This window comes from Tinamus guttatus, unplaced genomic scaffold, assembly GCF_059628265.1.
Source record: "Tinamus guttatus ecotype Peru unplaced genomic scaffold, ASM5962826v1 Tinamus_guttatus_pri_ptg000172l, whole genome shotgun sequence".
NCBI lineage: Eukaryota > Metazoa > Chordata > Aves > Tinamiformes > Tinamidae > Tinamus > Tinamus guttatus.
The window spans coordinates 5,170,665-5,187,722 of record NW_028288706.1 but is presented as its reverse complement, the minus strand read 5'-3'; the positions used below and the strand labels follow the sequence as shown (position 1 = coordinate 5,187,722).

General features: G+C 46.0%; 3 protein-coding genes across 3 annotated transcripts in view; 2 read left to right on the top strand and 1 right to left on the bottom strand.

The window, feature by feature from the left end:
* GTF3C1 (general transcription factor IIIC subunit 1) overlaps positions 1–11,886 on the top strand; it is a 44,050-nt gene extending 32,164 nt beyond the window's left edge. Inside the window, exons 29-37 of the mRNA XM_088523141.1 lie at positions 450–543; positions 1,353–1,525; positions 2,136–2,420; positions 4,386–4,639; positions 6,650–6,936; positions 7,304–7,964; positions 10,023–10,062; positions 10,568–10,760; positions 11,517–11,886. Of these exons, the coding sequence (XP_088379267.1) occupies positions 450–543; positions 1,353–1,525; positions 2,136–2,420; positions 4,386–4,639; positions 6,650–6,936; positions 7,304–7,964; positions 10,023–10,062; positions 10,568–10,760; positions 11,517–11,738 (2,209 nt within the window). The 3' untranslated portion in view covers positions 11,739–11,886. The remainder of the gene's footprint in view (positions 1–449; positions 544–1,352; positions 1,526–2,135; positions 2,421–4,385; positions 4,640–6,649; positions 6,937–7,303; positions 7,965–10,022; positions 10,063–10,567; positions 10,761–11,516) is intronic.
* Positions 11,887–13,386: 1,500 nt separating this feature from the next.
* Positions 13,387–13,945, bottom strand: POLR3K (RNA polymerase III subunit K). The gene is made up of 3 exons (XM_088523140.1): positions 13,819–13,945; positions 13,656–13,743; positions 13,387–13,551 (listed from the first exon to the last, which is right to left on the bottom strand). Exons 1-3 carry the CDS (start codon positions 13,927–13,929, stop codon positions 13,424–13,426), a joined length of 327 nt encoding a protein of 108 aa, XP_088379266.1. The 5' UTR covers positions 13,930–13,945; the 3' UTR covers positions 13,387–13,423.
* Position 13,946: 1 nt separating this feature from the next.
* On the top strand, positions 13,947–17,010 carry SNRNP25 (small nuclear ribonucleoprotein U11/U12 subunit 25). Its single transcript, XM_088523139.1, has 6 exons — positions 13,947–14,073; positions 14,163–14,253; positions 14,598–14,703; positions 14,793–14,867; positions 15,338–15,400; positions 16,802–17,010. Exons 1-5 carry the CDS (start codon positions 13,966–13,968, stop codon positions 15,390–15,392), a joined length of 435 nt encoding a protein of 144 aa, XP_088379265.1. The 5' UTR covers positions 13,947–13,965; the 3' UTR covers positions 15,393–15,400; positions 16,802–17,010.
* Positions 17,011–17,058: the final 48 nt, after the last annotated feature.

The window sequence follows — 17,058 nt, the reverse complement described above, 5'->3', positions numbered from 1 at the left end:
CTGTTTCTTGAATGTGTAAAGTTATTAATAGAAAAATACTCTCTCAAGATTGTAGGGACCTGTGGTATCAATTATAGATTCAATGGATAAATTGAAAACAGGGATGACCATCTCACTATTTCCTCATTCTGGTGGTCCGTTAGCATTATGACAACAACAGAGGTTTCCTATGTGGGTGCTATACCTTAAGGGAAAATGTTACTAGAGAGAATGTAATTTTATGTCAAATCATCTGAACTGATACAAAAGTTTAGGTTGGAAAGTCAAGAAAAAGGAACAAAATCCTTGGTATTGACAGTTCTCAGATGTACTGAACTTTACACATCTGTTCTAGAAGTAGTTGATTGAGTCAGAGAATTTTTGTGCTAGGTTAATAGTTAGGTACCTCCTGCACAAAAATCAAGAATAAAACCTCTCCTGCTTTTTTTTTTTTTTTTTTTTTTCTCCAGCATCTATGATATTCATTTTCTGGTGCTACAGAATCTGATTCAGAGCACTCTGGCACTCTCTGATAACCAGATGAAATCTTGCCAGTCTTTTCAGGTACAGTATCCAGACTAAACTTTACCACATATACAACTCTGAAGAGCTTCTCCATCCTACTCTGACAAAGTAGGAGATAAATTGGAGACAAAAAAACTCAGAAGCTTAAATCTGGGTCCATTCTGTATTGTTTTCTTCTGCTTGAAGAAAATCGTGTGTTCCAAGTAGTCTTTCAATATGTTGCCTTTCCCTGTGAGGATAAGACCGCAAGATGGGAGTTTGGAGCAATCCCCAAAAATCATATGAAATGAACTCCACATCCCTTCCAATGGACCAAACTATATGATGATTCAGAGCTTGCTTGAGCAATTGGAATTAAGCTCTGGATATCACAAACGGTCCTAGGCCTAGATCACCTATAAGTACCAAGTACTTAAAGAAAAAAAACTAGAAGTTGGAGATTAATGTCTATCAGACAAGCTTTTAGAAACAGGTGTTCCTGGTAAAACGATTGGAAGAGTCCACTCAGATGTGGTACACAGGAATGTTTTTTAATATATATAATTCTAGCAGGAGCCTGATCCCATTTTGGATATTAAATGTCTGTAATATTTAGTTAATTTATTTGGTGTTTGCTATGGAAAGCCTAGAACCCTATAAAAGCAATAGAATAATATAAAAACTAAATGCATATGTATCATTTATGTTCTGGCATGTAATTCTATTTTCATTTAGTTAAAGGAAATGTCAGGTGGGTGGGTCTAACAGTGCGTTTGTATTTAACGCATTTTTGTGGCATTAAGTGTCCAGTGGAGTTACAATAGCAACTGCCAGTTGCGTGTTTCCACTGAGGGGGTTTTGCTCTGCAGACTTTTCGTTTGTACCGCGAGTACCAGGATGACATTCTGGTGAAGGCTTTCGGAGAGTGCCAGAAGAGAAGCCTGGTCAATCGCCGTCGAGTGAACCACACGCTGGGTCCCAAGAAAAGCCGAGCTTTGCCCTTCGTGCCCATGTCCTATCAGCTCTCTCAGAGTTACTACAGGTGGGTGTCAGGAAGTTCACTGCTGATGTGTGATCCAGCACAAGAATGCACCCACGTGTGCTTGCCATGCAGGAGACAGTGTGCAGGAAGGATCTAGAGCAAAGGACCTGCCCAGCATGTTGGAATAGGTGAAGGTAACGTCAAGGTTTGTTAGCCCTGTTTGCAGTTAGCAATTAGGGCTGTAGAGGCCACAGAGCCAAGTTTGCTGAGCAAACCTTCACACAGGGTCACAGAGCAGGGACGTAGCACTGAAGTTCTTGATACAGTGGAAAGATTTCTGTAGTCCTCTTGTCATTCCGATGGTTGCTTTCTTTTCCTCCCCAGTAATTTTGTGCTGCACTGTACCTGGATATTTGGCATGGGGGAAGCAGCATTAACTGTAAACTTATTTAATGCTGAAGCAGCAGATGAGATCTTTGCTTTACATTTGCTATATATATATTTGGGCCACACAGCTGTACTAGTAGGTGTAGAAGGTTCATGGTTACCAGCATTAGCATGGAACTTAAACTATTGAATTCTTTTTGTGCTACCAGAGAACTGAAATTTGTGACTAGTAAGAACAGAGTATCAATGGTGTGTGCTTGTTTGAACTTGTTCTTTTGTGCAGAGTTTTTACATGGAGATTTCCCAGTACAATTTGTACAGAATCCTTTCAATTCCTTGAGAAGCTGAAGGATAATGAAAAATCCGACCAGCCGGATAGCTTCTCATTTAAAGATGAAGACTCAAACTCCTCAGAAAGCATGACTGCATTCCCTATGGATGGGCCTGGAGGCCAGTGCGTGGCGATGCTTTCCCTGTTTGCCTTGGGACTTGTATCTGTGAATGTGAGAATCCCAGAGCAGATAGTGGTGGTGGACAGCACCATGGTTGAGAACGAAGTGATCAAAAGGTAAGCACCAGTGTTTTCATTGTGAATAAGATTTGAAGGCCGAAGGAGATCTGACATGCATTAGTGCTTTATGCTCTAGTTTTAGCCTGTTTTCATGTTTTGCTGTGACACTGTTTAGGTTATTATTTTTCAGGGAGCGTTTTGAGGATTTAATGGCACTTCAGTGCTTGTCATTATAGCCTTGGACTGCATTTGTCTTCACGTACGTGACATTTAAATTGCCAGGCACTTCACTGCCAGCAGAGCTGAAGTGATGAGGAGAGCAGTGTGTGCTGCACAGGCACTTTCATCACCACCCCTTTTCAAGGGCTAACAAGGATTGATAACAAGGTTTCCATTTCAGAGAAAACTCTACACAGTATTTGTTCTATGCATTGCCTATTCTCTTTTTTTTTTAAGCACCCAATAATTTAAATTCCATTCTCACCCTACGTTGTCTAATCTTATGAATACTGTTGTTGTTATCATTATGTTTTCTTAGTGTGCAGCTAAAATCTCTTGCTGCAGTTTAACCTGTTGGTTCTTGGCAGTATACATGAAAAAACAGTATGATCTCTTCTCTTTAGAGTAGTTTATTACATATATTAACATAGGCTTTCTTCCATAATCTGCTATTCTTTAAAACAGACCATCTCCATTGCTTTAGTTATTTATTTTTATGTTATCTAGATCCTTATCTCATTACTCTTCTCCGAACTGTGATGTCAAAAGCCAAATAATGTATTCCTGTTGGCAGATACATGCCAATGACATCACATATTAAATAGATATGTCTGCTCATACTGCCCAAGATGATGAATGGCCACAAGGATAGGGATTAAAAAAAAAAGAAGTTCAGTGATTGATGTCCAGCTTGTGATTCACTATAACAAGCTTCTCTTCTTTTACCTAGTCGCTTGTTTCCCCTCCAGGATGGAGACAGGTGCATAGTATATGATATACACAGTATGCATTTTTCCATATTAAATTGTTTTCTCTTCTTTTCCAGGCCATTTCTCCCGTTTTCTAGAAAAGCTCTTACCTGCAATCCTGTCCTCCCACATACTTACAGCCTCTCCAGTTTGATATCCCCTACAAACTTAATATGCAAAGTCCCTCTTTTATCATCCAGGTCATTAGTGAAAACACACACAAGGCTGAACCCTAGACAAGTCCCAGTTGCTAATACAGGCATCTGAGTCCTGTTTTAAAACTGGTCATGGATTCACACTAGTTTTTCTAATTGTTCGTTTATTTTGGTTATGAAGATTTTAGAAGATACTTAGGGTCTAAATCATCTTAGTAAAGGTTGGAAAGGGGCCTCTGGTTGTCTCTGGCCTAATCGGCTTAAAGCAGAGGCAACTTCAGAGCTAGATCAAGTTTTTTTGGAAATTATCCACTTCACCTTTATCCAACAGGGCTCATGTTCTGTCCTGGAAGGAAATAGTTTTGGTTTCACTAAATCTGTTCCCCTGGCAAGTCCATCCAGGCTTTTACTATTGCTCCCATGTTTGAGGTTGTCTGCAGTGTCTGTGTTTTTTGTGTATTTTTTTTTAGTAACTGAAGCGTGTGGTCTGTAAATTGTTTTTATCTCCCTCCTTAAAAACAGCTTGCTCTATGCTGCACTATCCTTTATGGTCTCGGCCTTTGTGCTCTGACATGTGTGCTCTCGTGATGAAGGGCATCCTGAACCAGAGCCTTAGCAGTGTGAGCTGAAACATTTTGGGTTCCTTTCAAAATGCTGACAAAACGAGTGTTTCCTTTTCCAAGGACCTGCACAGGATTATCCTTTCTGTTGCTGCTTGTTCTCAGCGCTGTAAATTAGCCTGCTATCGACATATCCACAGCTGTTCATGACTAAATTCTAGGATACAGAAAAACATATGCTCTTCCTCTGCTCTTTGTAATAAGTCACTTAAGTTATTATTTTGGAAAATGAAAAAAAAAAAAACGAACCCCTAAACAAAATGTTTCTGTTTGCTGTAGTTTGGGAAAAGAAGGACTGGAGGAGGAGGAAGAGGAGGATGATGACTTAGATGACAATTCTGGAGGCAAACGGAGAATAGAAGTAAAAGCTCGTCAAGCATCTCATACCAATTACTTGCTGATGAGAGGCTACTACGCGCCTGGAATTGTCAGCACACGCAACCTGAGCCCCAGTGACAACATTGTGGTTAACTCCTGCCAAGTGAAGGTTAAGCTGCGATGTACTCCCGTGCCAGGAAGACTCAGCTATCCAGGTTAGTTTCTGTATAGCCCAACTTGCACAGAAGTAGGTTGGAAGAGGCACGATAGAAAATTCATGAGCTGAGGAACTGATTTGAGCAAAGCCTTGTAACAGGAACATTTTTCTTCCTCCTCGTTAGACCATGTGGTTTGCTTTGCAATGCTTTTTCTCCTCATTTAGAACTAACAGGTAATTGGCTTAAGGAGGGACATTTTGTGGTAATAAGCTTTAGGCTGTATATCATGTTTTGTGAAACCATTAATCCAAAGAAGTTAGTTTTTTAACTTTGTCATCCCTTTACGAAGTATTTCAGTCGCTTTTACAACTTACAATCCGCTATTATGTTATAGTAAGAACTTCCCTTTGGTAAAGAAAAAAGATCTTTTCAGAGATCCTTGGACAGAAATTCACATTTATTTTGTCTCCTAGAAACATCTTCATGGTGTTTAATCTCTGCCATTTTAGGTATAGTAATTTAAACATTTTGATAATTTGCATAATTTGCATTTTTTTGCCAGCACTCTCCTTTGGCTGGTGCTGCCCCTGTCCATTGCCACTGCTGTTGCGATAGAGGTAAAACAGAAATATCTTTTCAGGTCTCTCCTACCTCACACACCCTGCAGGCCTGCTTAGCCACAGCTCATTACAGTTGGACTCCTCTTTTCTTGGCTGTCAAAGAAGAGTAGCTGTCAGGAGTGCCCCAGAAGGCACCATATAAAGGCACCTGCAGATACAAGGGTGGGGAGCAAACAGGAACACTGCCAAAACTATTCTCTAATCATCCAGTGCTGCAAAATGCTATTATATTGATTCAGCTTTGTATAGATGGGGTGAGTCTTGGTGCAGTGATAGACCTGTCCCCAAACACACTATGCTCAAGTGCTTTGTTATGTTGATAGTACTAAGACATTGGAAACTTGTCTGTTTTACCATATTTGGCCAGTAGCTTTCTGCCCTTCTTTACATAGAATCATAGAATCATAGAATGCTTAGGGTTGGAAGGGACCTCTAGAGATCATCTAGTCCAACCCCCCTGCATACGCAGGGACACCTAGAGCACGTGGCACAGGACTGCGTCCAAGCGGGTTTTGAAGATCTCCAGAGAAGGAGACTCCACAACCTCTCTGGGCAGCCTGTTCCAGTGCTCTGTCACCCTCACTGTTAAGAAATTTTTCCTTAAGTTCCTATGGAATTTTTGGTGTTTCAGTTTCCGGCCATTTCCTCTAGTCCTATCAGTGGCCACCACTGAAAAGAGACCATCCCCGTCCTCTGCACTCCCTCCCTTGAGGTATTTCTAGACACTGCTCAGGTCCCCTCTCAGCCTTCTCTTCTCCAGGCTGAACAGGCCCAGCTCCCTCAGCCTCTCCTCATAGGGCAGATGTTCCAGGCCCCTGATCATCCTTGTAGCCCTGCGCTGGACTCTCTCCAGCAGCTCCACATCCCTCTTGTACTGTGGAGCCCAGAACTGGACACAATACTCCAGATGCGACCTCACCAGGGCTGAGTAGAGGGGCAGGATCACCTCCCTCGACCTGCTGGAGATGCTCTTCTTAATGCAGCCCAGGATTCCATTGGCCTTCTTGGCCACGAGGGCCCCCTGCTACCTCATGGTCAACTTGTCATCCACCACATATTTTGATTAATAGGGTTCTCCATAGATTTTTCATGCCACAGGCTCTTTACTTGGCCTTCTATGAGGGGAGAAAAAAGATGATTTCCTCATCAACTTAGAGCGTTGGAGACAACACCAGTAAGCCTACAGTGTCTTTCACTGATACTTCGCATCCATGTGAGGACAGGCCCTTGTAAACCAGCTCGCTCTTCTACAGATCTTTTCAGAGGGTGATGTGTAAAGCAGAACGAGGAGTTGCAGTAATGAACACAAAAAGCTGAGCTGTATTTTTAATTGAGATCATCTAGAAAACCTCTTACCTGTTTCAGGTTTTTTATCTTTCCATAGAGCACAACACAATAACAGCATATGCTTCACAGCATATACACTTGCTTTTTATTTGCTTTGCAGATTCTTCTCTGCTTGATAAGATGGCTGTGGGAGTCTCTTGCCTCCCTAAAACGTTCACCAGACTGATAAAAGTGCAAGAAGAAAATTACGAAGTTGATGGCTTTCTTCGTGAGTGTACAGAGTGTTATGGCTACAGTCCCAGAGATGTGGCTGCTGTTTTGGAGATCCGTAATGCAATAGAGGCAACTTCCCACTTTGGGATTGGCAAAGCTGAACTGTGCAGACATTTCTGCAGCTATGAAGAAACGGGACCTGAACACACCAGGAATTTGCAGCAGTACCTTCAGGTGGTTTCATAGCCAGCTGCGTGGCTGTGCATGCATGTGTTTGTGTTTAGTATTCTTCTTGAACAGGACAATCTCCCAAACTGTATGACGTAAATATAAATTGAAAAAGATACATAGACAGATAATATACCAATGACCCGATGGCAAATTTTTGTCAAAGCTAGGAAGGAACAGTTGCAGAAAGTGAGAGGTACCAGAGCGCATGTTCAGAAGCGAAAAGCTTTCCCTTTTCATTTAATGTAAGCCGAGTGTCCCAATAAGCTCTTTATCTTTTCTTGCTGCCAGTTAAAGATTGGAAATCTATGATATTGAGATATAGTGCTATTTTGCAGTGCAAGCTAATAAAACTTTTTTTTTTCTTCTATAGGACCTCATCGAAATGCAACAAGTTTTAGAAGTAGGAGCCCATTCCGTAAGACTGGTTGCAATAATATTTGCCAAGCCATGGCTACTACATTCAGTATGTCTGAAGAATAAATCAGATGATTCTGGTGAGCAAGGCACAGACACCACTGCCTCAGACACGCAGCAGGATTATCTGCAGCCAGGACCAAAGAATGGGGAGGAGTGCTTAACCGAGGAGGAACAGCCAGTAAATGACATAAAATGTGTCAGTGATGAAGAACCTCCAAAGAAGAGACTTAAGATTCAAAACGATGAGCTACAAGATAGCAGCCAACTCTGCCAGGGTCCACAGAGCGGTCTGAAAAGTGCAAGTGAAAATAACTCTGACACAGATGTTACTGCTCCTGTTAAAACAAGGGACACTTCAGTTGCTGATGAAGAAACAGACCCCTCGGGAGGGCAGGCAGACCCTGTAGCTCAAGACTCAGCATGTGCTTCAGATGCTGCCAGTGTGGACATTCAGGAGGAACAAGACAGACCTCGTTTTGAGGACAAAGATCTTCAAGCAGAGAATGATGATCTCAGCACTGAGCAGGAGAAGCAGCTCCCTGGCCTTGAAAATCCTTCCCAGGAGCAGCATGATGAGGTTTCCCATTTACAGGAGAACCCCGAAGTCTCTTCAGGTATGTAGTTCTGCACGTAAGGCATAGAAACTAGATCACCGTGTGCTGATCCCAAACAGGTACTACATTTTATAGGCAAATACAAGGTCTTTTGTGAAGACAAACACCACTGAGAGGGGTTTTAATTTCTCACAGAAAAAGTGGCATTGCACTAGTTGATCTGGAAGGTGACAGAGGCTTCAAATACATCAAAGATTCCTTCCCAGACCTGCTGCTGGAGTATTCATGACTAATTCAGAAATCGGCTTTTCTTAGAAACATGTTTCATGTCTTAATGAATGAAGATTTTAGATGTAGATCTTTAGATTTTGAGGTTTTTCTTCTCTGGATTCAGCACAAAGAGCAGATGTCTTTAGAACTAGCAAATCCAGTGCTACTGGTTTACATTTGACTAGAACATCAATGATTGAAAGCTGTGAAGCCCTTAAACCATTCACCAGCAAATGGCATGTGTCAGTGAGATTAACAGCCTCTTTTATGACCAAGTTTGACTTCATTTTTATTATGTTTTTACTGCTAGTGTTCTTTAATAGCTAGTAGTCCATGCCAAGAACTACCTCAGATTTTGTGTTGGAGAGTTTTATTTTGTTTTTGTTCCTATTGGCTTTGACTTGAGATTGCCTGTGAAGTTTTTTGCTAATATGTGCCATTCCTCTGCTTTGACAGTTGCACCATGTCCCGTGAGTCAGTACAAAGCAATCCAGAGTTTAGTGGTGTTTAACGGAGCCTTCCTACAGGCTGTCGACTCAGGGCTGCCTAAACAACACAGACTTCAGCAGCTTAATGTAAAACTGCTAATGTATTCTTGATTTAATTAACTCTATTTTTAGGAGGGGAAAAAGTCCTAATTAGTTGTTATACTAAGCTTACAGTTTTTACCAGTCATACTTATGAAGTCCATCTGGCACTTACCAAGACATATGTGCTTGTACTACACATCTGTGGTCTTAAAACATTATCACATGTCCTAAATAGGCAACTGTCAAGTGGTATATCCTGCGTACCACTGAATTAAAGCAAAGAAAAAAGAAATCTAAACGTGCAGGATGACACACAGTTGCACGATTGCAGCGCCAAGCTTTTAGCTCAGTCATTATGTGTCTGCCAAAACACAAAATTTGCATCCTTGTTGAATCTTAGTTCTCAAGTTCCTGTTTTTTAAATAATGTTTCAGGTGCATCTGAGCAGCATTTCTTTTCCATTTGCCTTCAAATGGAGTGTAAGTGCTCAAGTTGTCAAATGGGGTAAAGAAAGCCTTTTGGAAAGCTCCTGCTAGGGTTTCTTTGACTTCCATGTCAGATCCATGGTGTGGAATTCTGTTGTCCTCACACATTCATGTGCTGAGTTGGACTTGGTTTTGCCATTAAAGCTTTAGTCTACAGCCTTTGCTTAACAACTGCTTTACTCAGAAGGGTTTACACAGGAGGGCAAAACGTGCTTATGCCAAAGCTGCTAGCCTCTGGGTGCAATGGAATTACCCCAAATTAAGTAATTGTGTAATTAAAGCCCATGTCATAATGCACCGTGGCAGTCGCACACTGCCTTCTCATCAGACCTGAACCCTGCTGAGCTCTCGAGTTTGCATCGACTCACAGGTCTGCAGCTGCTCAGTCTCCCGCTCAGCTTCGCTTTGCTGGTAGGAGTAGTAAGGTTAAACCTACGTGAGTGCTTGCAAGCAGAGACCCTGCATCGCTCTGTGCAAAACTTGGTTCATTTTCAATCCCTGTAATTATCCATCAGTCAGTCATGTAGCAAGATTATAGGAATACAACTTTTTGCTGTGATCTGGGACAGGGCCACAAAAGCTGTAGCTGGAGTAGACAGATGTGGCTAAACAAACAGCTGCGGAGAGAGAGAAGATCCTGCAGACAGATAAATGCAGAGGGGAAGTTCAGAAAGCCCCATGCAACTGCCAGTAACACATGGCTCAGTTTGCTGGTGTTATTTTCTAGCATAAATCATTGTCTTTTGCAGCTTAGCCACCTTTTATTTTCCTTGCACTGTAGGTGTAGAGTTTGAGCTACCTTACATACAACGTTCATGTCCTTTTCTTTCCAGGAAGTTCTGTGACAGACCTATCTCAGGCAGCCCGGGACAGGTGAGTAGGAGACGTCTGTGGAATAGCTAACATTTAGCATGACCAAAATAACTTCTCCAAGGAAATGTTTTGGTGATTTTAGTTTCATCTTCTGATGGTCACAGGCTATTGAAGACGGAGAACCTTTTTTTTTTGACTGTCTCTGTTAATGCTGCTTATCTCTTTGGTACCTGTTTGTTTTCAAGAAGCAATGAATTCCAAATATCAAAGGAGCAAAAAATAATCTTACTCCACAAATAATTTTACTGCCACGAGGTTTTGCAGTAAGACTCTCTAGTAAACAGTAGCTGATGGGAAATCTAGCCAGAAGAATCATTCCCATCAGGAAAACCCAGCAGGCACTAAGGTCAGGGTAGGTCCTTCTGCATAAAAGACAAGGACCTCTTTGCAAGTGTTCGTTCCTGCCTGCTAGGACAGGGAGTGGGAGGAGGAGTCTTGCTGCAGCCAGCAGCATTTCTCACTATCAAAGTAGCAACTGAGGGCGCTGACTCCCCATCTTCTGCAGGGCCTGCGAGAACGTCTGCTTCCTCGGGAGACCGTGGAGGATTGTGGATGGGACTCTGAATAAGCCTGTGTGCAAGGGAATGATGGAGGCTGTGCTCTACCACGTCATGACAAGACCGGGCGTAACGGAACGCGCGCTGTTGCAGCACTACACGGGAGTGCTGCAGCCCGTCGCCGTCCTGGAGATACTGCAGGTATGTGAACCCGCGGCCACTGCAACTTAACCTGGGTCACCTTCCACCCTTGGCCTGCGCTCAGCACGCTGGCAGTTTCAGGGCAACGGGTGGCAGTTGACAACGGCCCATGAAAAACGGCCTTTTCCCTTCAGTGCAGATTAATCAAAGACAAAGTAAGGTTCTTAGCAGTGAGGATGGAGGATGTTGTACCACTGTTCACTGAATGACTGTACTGATTCAGAAAGCAGGTTCATTTTGGTACTAATGCAAGTTAATACTTGCTAGTACACATAATAAATCTAGGTGCCTATCTAGGTAAGATCACCAAATACACACTGGATATTTACAGTACATACATTGTTGTGCGGAGTGTGGCTGTGAGAACAAATGCCAGCCCTTCAGCAAGAAGCAACCCAGAAGTCTGGAATTCCATATACAGCAGCACTGAAATGATCTATAACTGGTCCTAAACCTTGCAGATCTGTTGTTAAATGCATTCTGTATCCAGATGTCAACCATTGTGCTGGAAGGTTTGATCCTGAATAGATACTGTAATTGACAACAAAATGATAACTGAGCACATAGTCAGGTGAATTTGCATTGTTCCACTGTAACCTTTGCCATACGCTGCGCTCTCCAGGGATAAGAGGGATGAGTCACTTAACGTAAAGTCTAAAGTTTCTGAAAACAGTATGGTTAGAATAGCATTTAATATGTCTTTTTGTGCAACTTTTGTTGCTGAAAGCATGTGATTTTTTTTTCCCTTCTCTACAGGGTCTGGAAGCCCTTGGTTGCATTAAACGATTCTACATGAAAAAGCCAACAGTAGTGTCTCTTTTTTCTCATCCAGTTGTGGAAGAAGAGCTAAACAATCCCAAACTGAGTGAAAACCCAACAATATACTATGAGCCTACCATAGACTGCACTCTCAGGCTGGGAAGAGTGTTCCCCTGTGAAGTTAATTGGAATAAATGGGTACAGATGATCCATGTATAAAAGGTTAGGCTGACACATGTTAACTTGGTTTTAGCTGGCAGAAGTGACCATTAATGCATTTGTGCTTTTTTTTTTAAGTAAGAAAGTTATTTATGCTTTTTACTTTTGAATGTATATACTGAGAATAAAATCTAACATTAAGATGCAAGTCCTATTTCATCGTATTTTAAGTACATGCTCTAATTGCTTGTACAGCCTACACTTCACAATTTCTGCTTTATCTTTTGGGTTTTTCTGCAAACTCAACTATGCTCCTCACAGACTGCTTAGCTTTACTGAACTCCTGACCTCACCACCAGTCCAGAGGGAATTCAATCTCATGTGTCTTGATTGTCTTGATCGCTTACCTGCCCTTTTAGGCTTCTTTCTGGATTTTCCTCTTGGAATAACACTATCATCTTGATCATCATTATTCACAGCTGTGACCTGAGTTTTGTCTTTGACTGAGACCTCTGTAGTAATTTGCGTCTATGCTGTGCTAAAATCTTAAAACAAGTAGCCATGAAGAACCTATCCAGACCCATCTTAGTAAAATGCAAGATACTGTCAAATGCAATAAGCCCTTTCAAACACATTCATCTAGCACTTTGCTGCAGGCCTGTTGGGCCAGTTCATCACCTCCTCCTGCATTTGCTACCTTTAAGTTACTTTAAGATTTTCCATCCTACCTATTTGTTTTCATTCACTGATACATCAGTTCCTGCTTCCAGTCAGTTTATGATGCCTTGCTAGTTCTCACAGAGCAATGAGAGAAGCCAGCTGATGTCAGTGCAAAGCATAAAAGTTGATGAAGGGGAAAAAAAAAAAAAAGTGTAGGACAGACCATACTTGTCATAAATCTTCAGTTGTGCAGCCCTGCTAGTCTGACCAGAGCAGTGTATGTTGTCAAATCCCTCAGGGGAGAATACAAAGTGCGGAAATCACATCCATGCTTGTGCTGCCCTCCTATTCCTTGCTATGTAGGTGCACTGGTAACACACAGTATTTTGTGTAATGCTGTTTTCTTTTGTTTTAGATCTGGCACTGGTTCTTTGGCAGGCATTCTTATGCAAGATTACTTTGGCAGGCAATAACCTATAATTGGGGTGTTTATAAAAAATGAATTTTTCTTTCCTCAAAATGCTCGTGTTGTTTTTGTGCTGGAGATGAAATACTGAGCCTGACACGGCCTCTTCTCCAAAAGAAAGGGCTGCAGTGCTAAACCCCTGCTCCACCTGCCTGGTTTTACACATACCTTCAGCTCTGTAGCTTTTGCAAGAGTTTAACCGGAGTATTTGCTTTTGTTTGTCCACACACAACTTGCTCCAGGAAGATGCTGGTTTCTGGCTGCAGCCCAGCACAGGGAAGTCCTTTTCCCCCCTCCCCTTATCCCCACAGAGGCGGCGTTTTCCCCCATGATGGCTGTTCCCTGAGGTTCCCCATTTCAGGCTCGGAGCTCTCTGGTCAGGATTCCAGGCCGTGGTTTCGGGGGGGCTGCGCGCTGGGCTCCCCCCGGGCGCAGCGCTGGTTTCAGGGTGATTTCAGTGCAACCCCCGTGCCTGGCAGGATAAGGGCCTCGGCGCCCGGCCTGGCCGCTGCCCCTTCCCGCCCCGTCGCCGCGGCGGCCCCGAGGGGCCTCCCCGCGCCCCCCTCACAGCAGCACGCGAGGCCAGGCTGGGTCACGAGCACCTTTATTGCGGGCGCGCTCAGTCCCGCCAGCGGTGCCCGCACTGCGCGTTGCAGCACTTGTAGAAGGTGGTCATGGGCTCGTCGGCCGAGCGCGTCTGGATCTGCATGAAGTAGGCGCGGGGGTGCTCGCACTTGGGGCACGGCTCTGCGGGCGAGGCGGCGGCCGTGAGCGCCGCGCGGGGCCGCGGCCCCCGGCCCGCACCCGCCACCCCCCTCCCGGCCCGGCCCGGCCAGGGGCCCCGGCCCTACCCGCCGTGGAGTCCACGTTCTCCCAGGCCGCCGCGCCGCCCAGCACGTCGTCCACCTCCTTGAGCTGCGGGTACTTCCTGCTCGTCACCTGCGGGCGGCCAGGCGCGCTCAGCGGCCGCGGGACCCCCCACCCCGGCCCGTCCCGTCCCGTCCCGCGCGGCACCTTGCGCGTCACGTTGCGCACGTAGGGGCAGGTGGTGCAGGCGAAGCGGTGGCAGCGCGGCCCCTCCTCGGCCACCAGGACGTTGCCGCAGGCCGGGCAGAAGAGCAGCATGGCGGCGCCCGCCCGCCCCTTCCGGCCGCGGCGGCGATGGCGGAGGCCGAGGAGGAGCTGGCGCACGCCGAGGTGCTCGAGCTCTTCCAGGCGGCGCTGGCGCGGCTCGTGCAGGACCCGCTGCTCTGCGACCTGCCGCCCCAGGTGCGGGCGGCGCGGGGCGGGCGGCGCGCGGGGCACGGCCCGCCCGGCTCGCGGGTCACGGCCCCCGCGGCTCGCGCTGCCGCCCGCAGGTGACGCCCGAGGAGATCGGCTCGCAGGTGGCGCTCGAGTACGGACAGGCCATGACCGTGCGCGTGTGCAAGGCGGACGGCGAGACCGTGCGTGCGTGGCGGGACGGGCCGAGGGCACGGGGGGCGGCGCGGGGTGCAGGGAGGGCTGCGGCGAGGGCAGGGGCGGTGGGATCGGGCGCTTTGCAGACAGGGCGCCGTGAGCGGGACAGCGGGCAGGGGTGTCGGGAGCGGGTGCCAGGAAGGCAGCGGTGTCGGGAGCAGGATGCAGGGTGGGTGCAGGTGCTGGGTGGGCAGGGGTGTTTGTTGGGAGTGGGATGCCAGGTGGACAGGGATGTGGGATGGTCGGGGGTAGCGGGAGCAGGAGCCGAGTGGACTGGGGTGAAGGGTGGTCGGGGCGCCAGGAGCAGGTGTCAGGCGCTGAGGCCTCTCCCGCAGCCGTGGTGGTGGTGCAGAACGCCTCGGTGCTGGACCTCAAGAAGGCTCTGCGGCGGCACGTGCAGCTGCGGCAGGCGCGGCAGGGCGGCGTCCAGCACCTCAGCTGGTGAGTGCGGCCGCGCGGCTGCCGAGCGCTGCCCGCTCACCCGCCCGCGCCGCCTTGGTGGGGCAGCCCCTGCGTGTTTTCCCCCCCAGGAAATACATCTGGAGGACTTACCACTTAACCTACGCCGGAGAGAAGCTGGCAGATGACAGGAAGAAGCTGAGAGAGTGAGTGGGCAGGGGTCTCCCGGCCCGGTGAGGCAGCAGGAAGGCAGCAGCCGCTCGGGTTCACGCTGTCCATGCAGCCTGCACATGGGCATGGGTTTATCTGTGCCGCTGTGCCAGGGGCCCAGGGACCTCTGGTCTTCATCTAGTCCAACATAGAGGGTGGTGCTGGAGTTCTCTCCAACAGATTGTACAAAAACATGAAAAATCCCTAGGAAGACAGCTCCACCTAAGGCAAATCTCCTTGAAAGATCTATCCATGAGTAGGCTGGGGGGTGTATTGCAGTTTAAAAGGCAGATCATCACATCCTGGAGTGCTGGCAGGAGGGTCTACTCATGCGGTGAGAACTTGATTTTGTTCTGCACGGCAGTCTGAGTCCATCTCCCCAGGGGCAAAAGGAGGCCAACAGGATGTCAGCCAAAGGCAGTGGTTCCTGGGGAATTAGCATGTAACAGCATAATTCTCTGTTCAGGTACGGCATTAGAAACCGCGATGAGGTCAGCTTCATAAAGAAACTTCGAAAGTAGCTTGTCAGGTAAGTCCTGAAAACCCCATTAAGAACTACCTGCTCACATTCATTTTCCCAAGGCTTTAGGGCAAGTGCTTGCAGCAGCTGGTGGGGTTGCTCCTCACTGCTTAGCAGAGCATTCCTAAATGCCCACATCTGCATGAGCCTCACACCCTGGTCTGGTCCATTTCCACATTTTGGATTTGTAGCCTGCGTAGCTCTTCACAGGACTGGATGCTACCGCAGCATATTGTTAACGCTGCTGCTGCTCCTGCAATGTGGCATCTTAGTGCTGGCAAGGGCTTATCTCTAAGTGTGTTTTACCTCCGGACTCTGACTCTGCTCCCACCATGTGCTGCCGCTCACTGAGTGCAGTGCTTCTTTGTTTGCCCTTAAACTGCTTGAGGATGTTGTTTCATTTTTGGCTTCATCATCTCTGGAGCTCGCTGTCAGGAATGGTGCAGGCTGCTAAATAAGCTGTAGGATGAAGAAGCCCTCTCTGTGGCTCCTGTTGATAGCCATCACCCAGCTCATTTGATCCTCCTCTGTGTCTCAGACTATCTCCAGACAGAAGAGAGCAGCTGTCCTCACCCCTTGCCCCTAGTTCCTTTCTGTACCGTGAGAGCACCCACAGATAATAGAAAAGCCCACTGAGTGCATATAAGCAAATGCAATAGCAAACGCAGCATCGTGTTCTCCACTCTTCCACAGAGGGTGCATTTTAAGCCATCTTCCTGCAAGCTAGAGATAAAAGAGATCTTAGCTTATGTCCTGTATCTTTTTTTGTTCTCATATTCTCCATTTTCTGGTTTACGGAAACTTGAATTCAGTTGATTCATTGTTTTGGGAAGACAGGACACACTGTTAGACAAGTTTTGTTCCTGGTATTTTTGATGCATCTGAGATGCTTCCAGCACAGGAAGTGCTGTAAATATGTGTATATTTATCTGTAGGTAGCCCCTGTGGCCATCATGATTTCAGTATCAGACTGTCATTTAAAATATATAAATATATATGTATATAAAAATGCATGGTGTGGCCAAGACTTTCAAGCTTAATAAGTGTAAACTTGTGCCACTTTATTTCCGCCCCCCCCCCCAAAAAAAAATGCATCTAAAACTCTGAAAAGCAGTCGTAATATCAGCTTTCCAAATGTGTGGTTCCTCATTTTGTTTTGCAACTCTGTCTGGATGAGAAAATGGCATTTTGTGACAACAGTGACTTTTTTTCCTCTTTCAGTGCTGTCATATTCACAGCATCCACAAGAAAATGTGCACACAGGAGCTCTGCCTGGTGGTGCCTCTGACCACTGGTCATTTATGGCAGTGACTGATCCCCACAGACACTCTAGACCTAGTGCTGTGGTGATATAAGAGCCCAGCATGTGGTAACTCTTGTCCCTATAGATATTTTTTCTGTCTTTAACAGAGGGAGAAGAGAATGCAGCTGTGCCAAGACCAGACTGGGGATTCTGCACCTTCTTAGAGGAAAAGGCTGTCGCATTTCAAAGAGAACAGACTCAGAGTTGAAGGGAAGCTCCTACCTGGCACAGCTTTTGCAGTTGCTGTTTGAAATGTGCCTCAAAGCTGTATGTTGTGTCCATTCTCCGGGATTAAAGAGACCCTGCGATTTTCTAATACTTCATGGTCTTTACATTTCCATTAGCAAACCCATGTCTGGCTCTG

Coding starts and splice junctions, on each gene's coding strand:
- POLR3K (XM_088523140.1), bottom strand. CDS start 13,929: ATGCTGCTCTTCTGCCCGGCCTGCGGCAACGTCCTGGTGGCCGAGGAG. Junction 13,744..13,818: donor TGCGCAACGTGACGCGCAAG/GTGCCGCGCGGG, acceptor GGCCGCCCGCAG/GTGACGAGCAGGAAGTACCC. Junction 13,552..13,655: donor GAACGTGGACTCCACGGCGG/GTAGGGCCGGGG, acceptor CCTCGCCCGCAG/AGCCGTGCCCCAAGTGCGAG.
- SNRNP25 (XM_088523139.1), top strand. CDS start 13,966: ATGGCGGAGGCCGAGGAGGAGCTGGCGCACGCCGAGGTGCTCGAGCTC. Junction 14,254..14,597: donor GGCGGACGGCGAGACCGTGC/GTGCGTGGCGGG, acceptor CCTCTCCCGCAG/CCGTGGTGGTGGTGCAGAAC. Junction 14,868..15,337: donor GACAGGAAGAAGCTGAGAGA/GTGAGTGGGCAG, acceptor TTCTCTGTTCAG/GTACGGCATTAGAAACCGCG.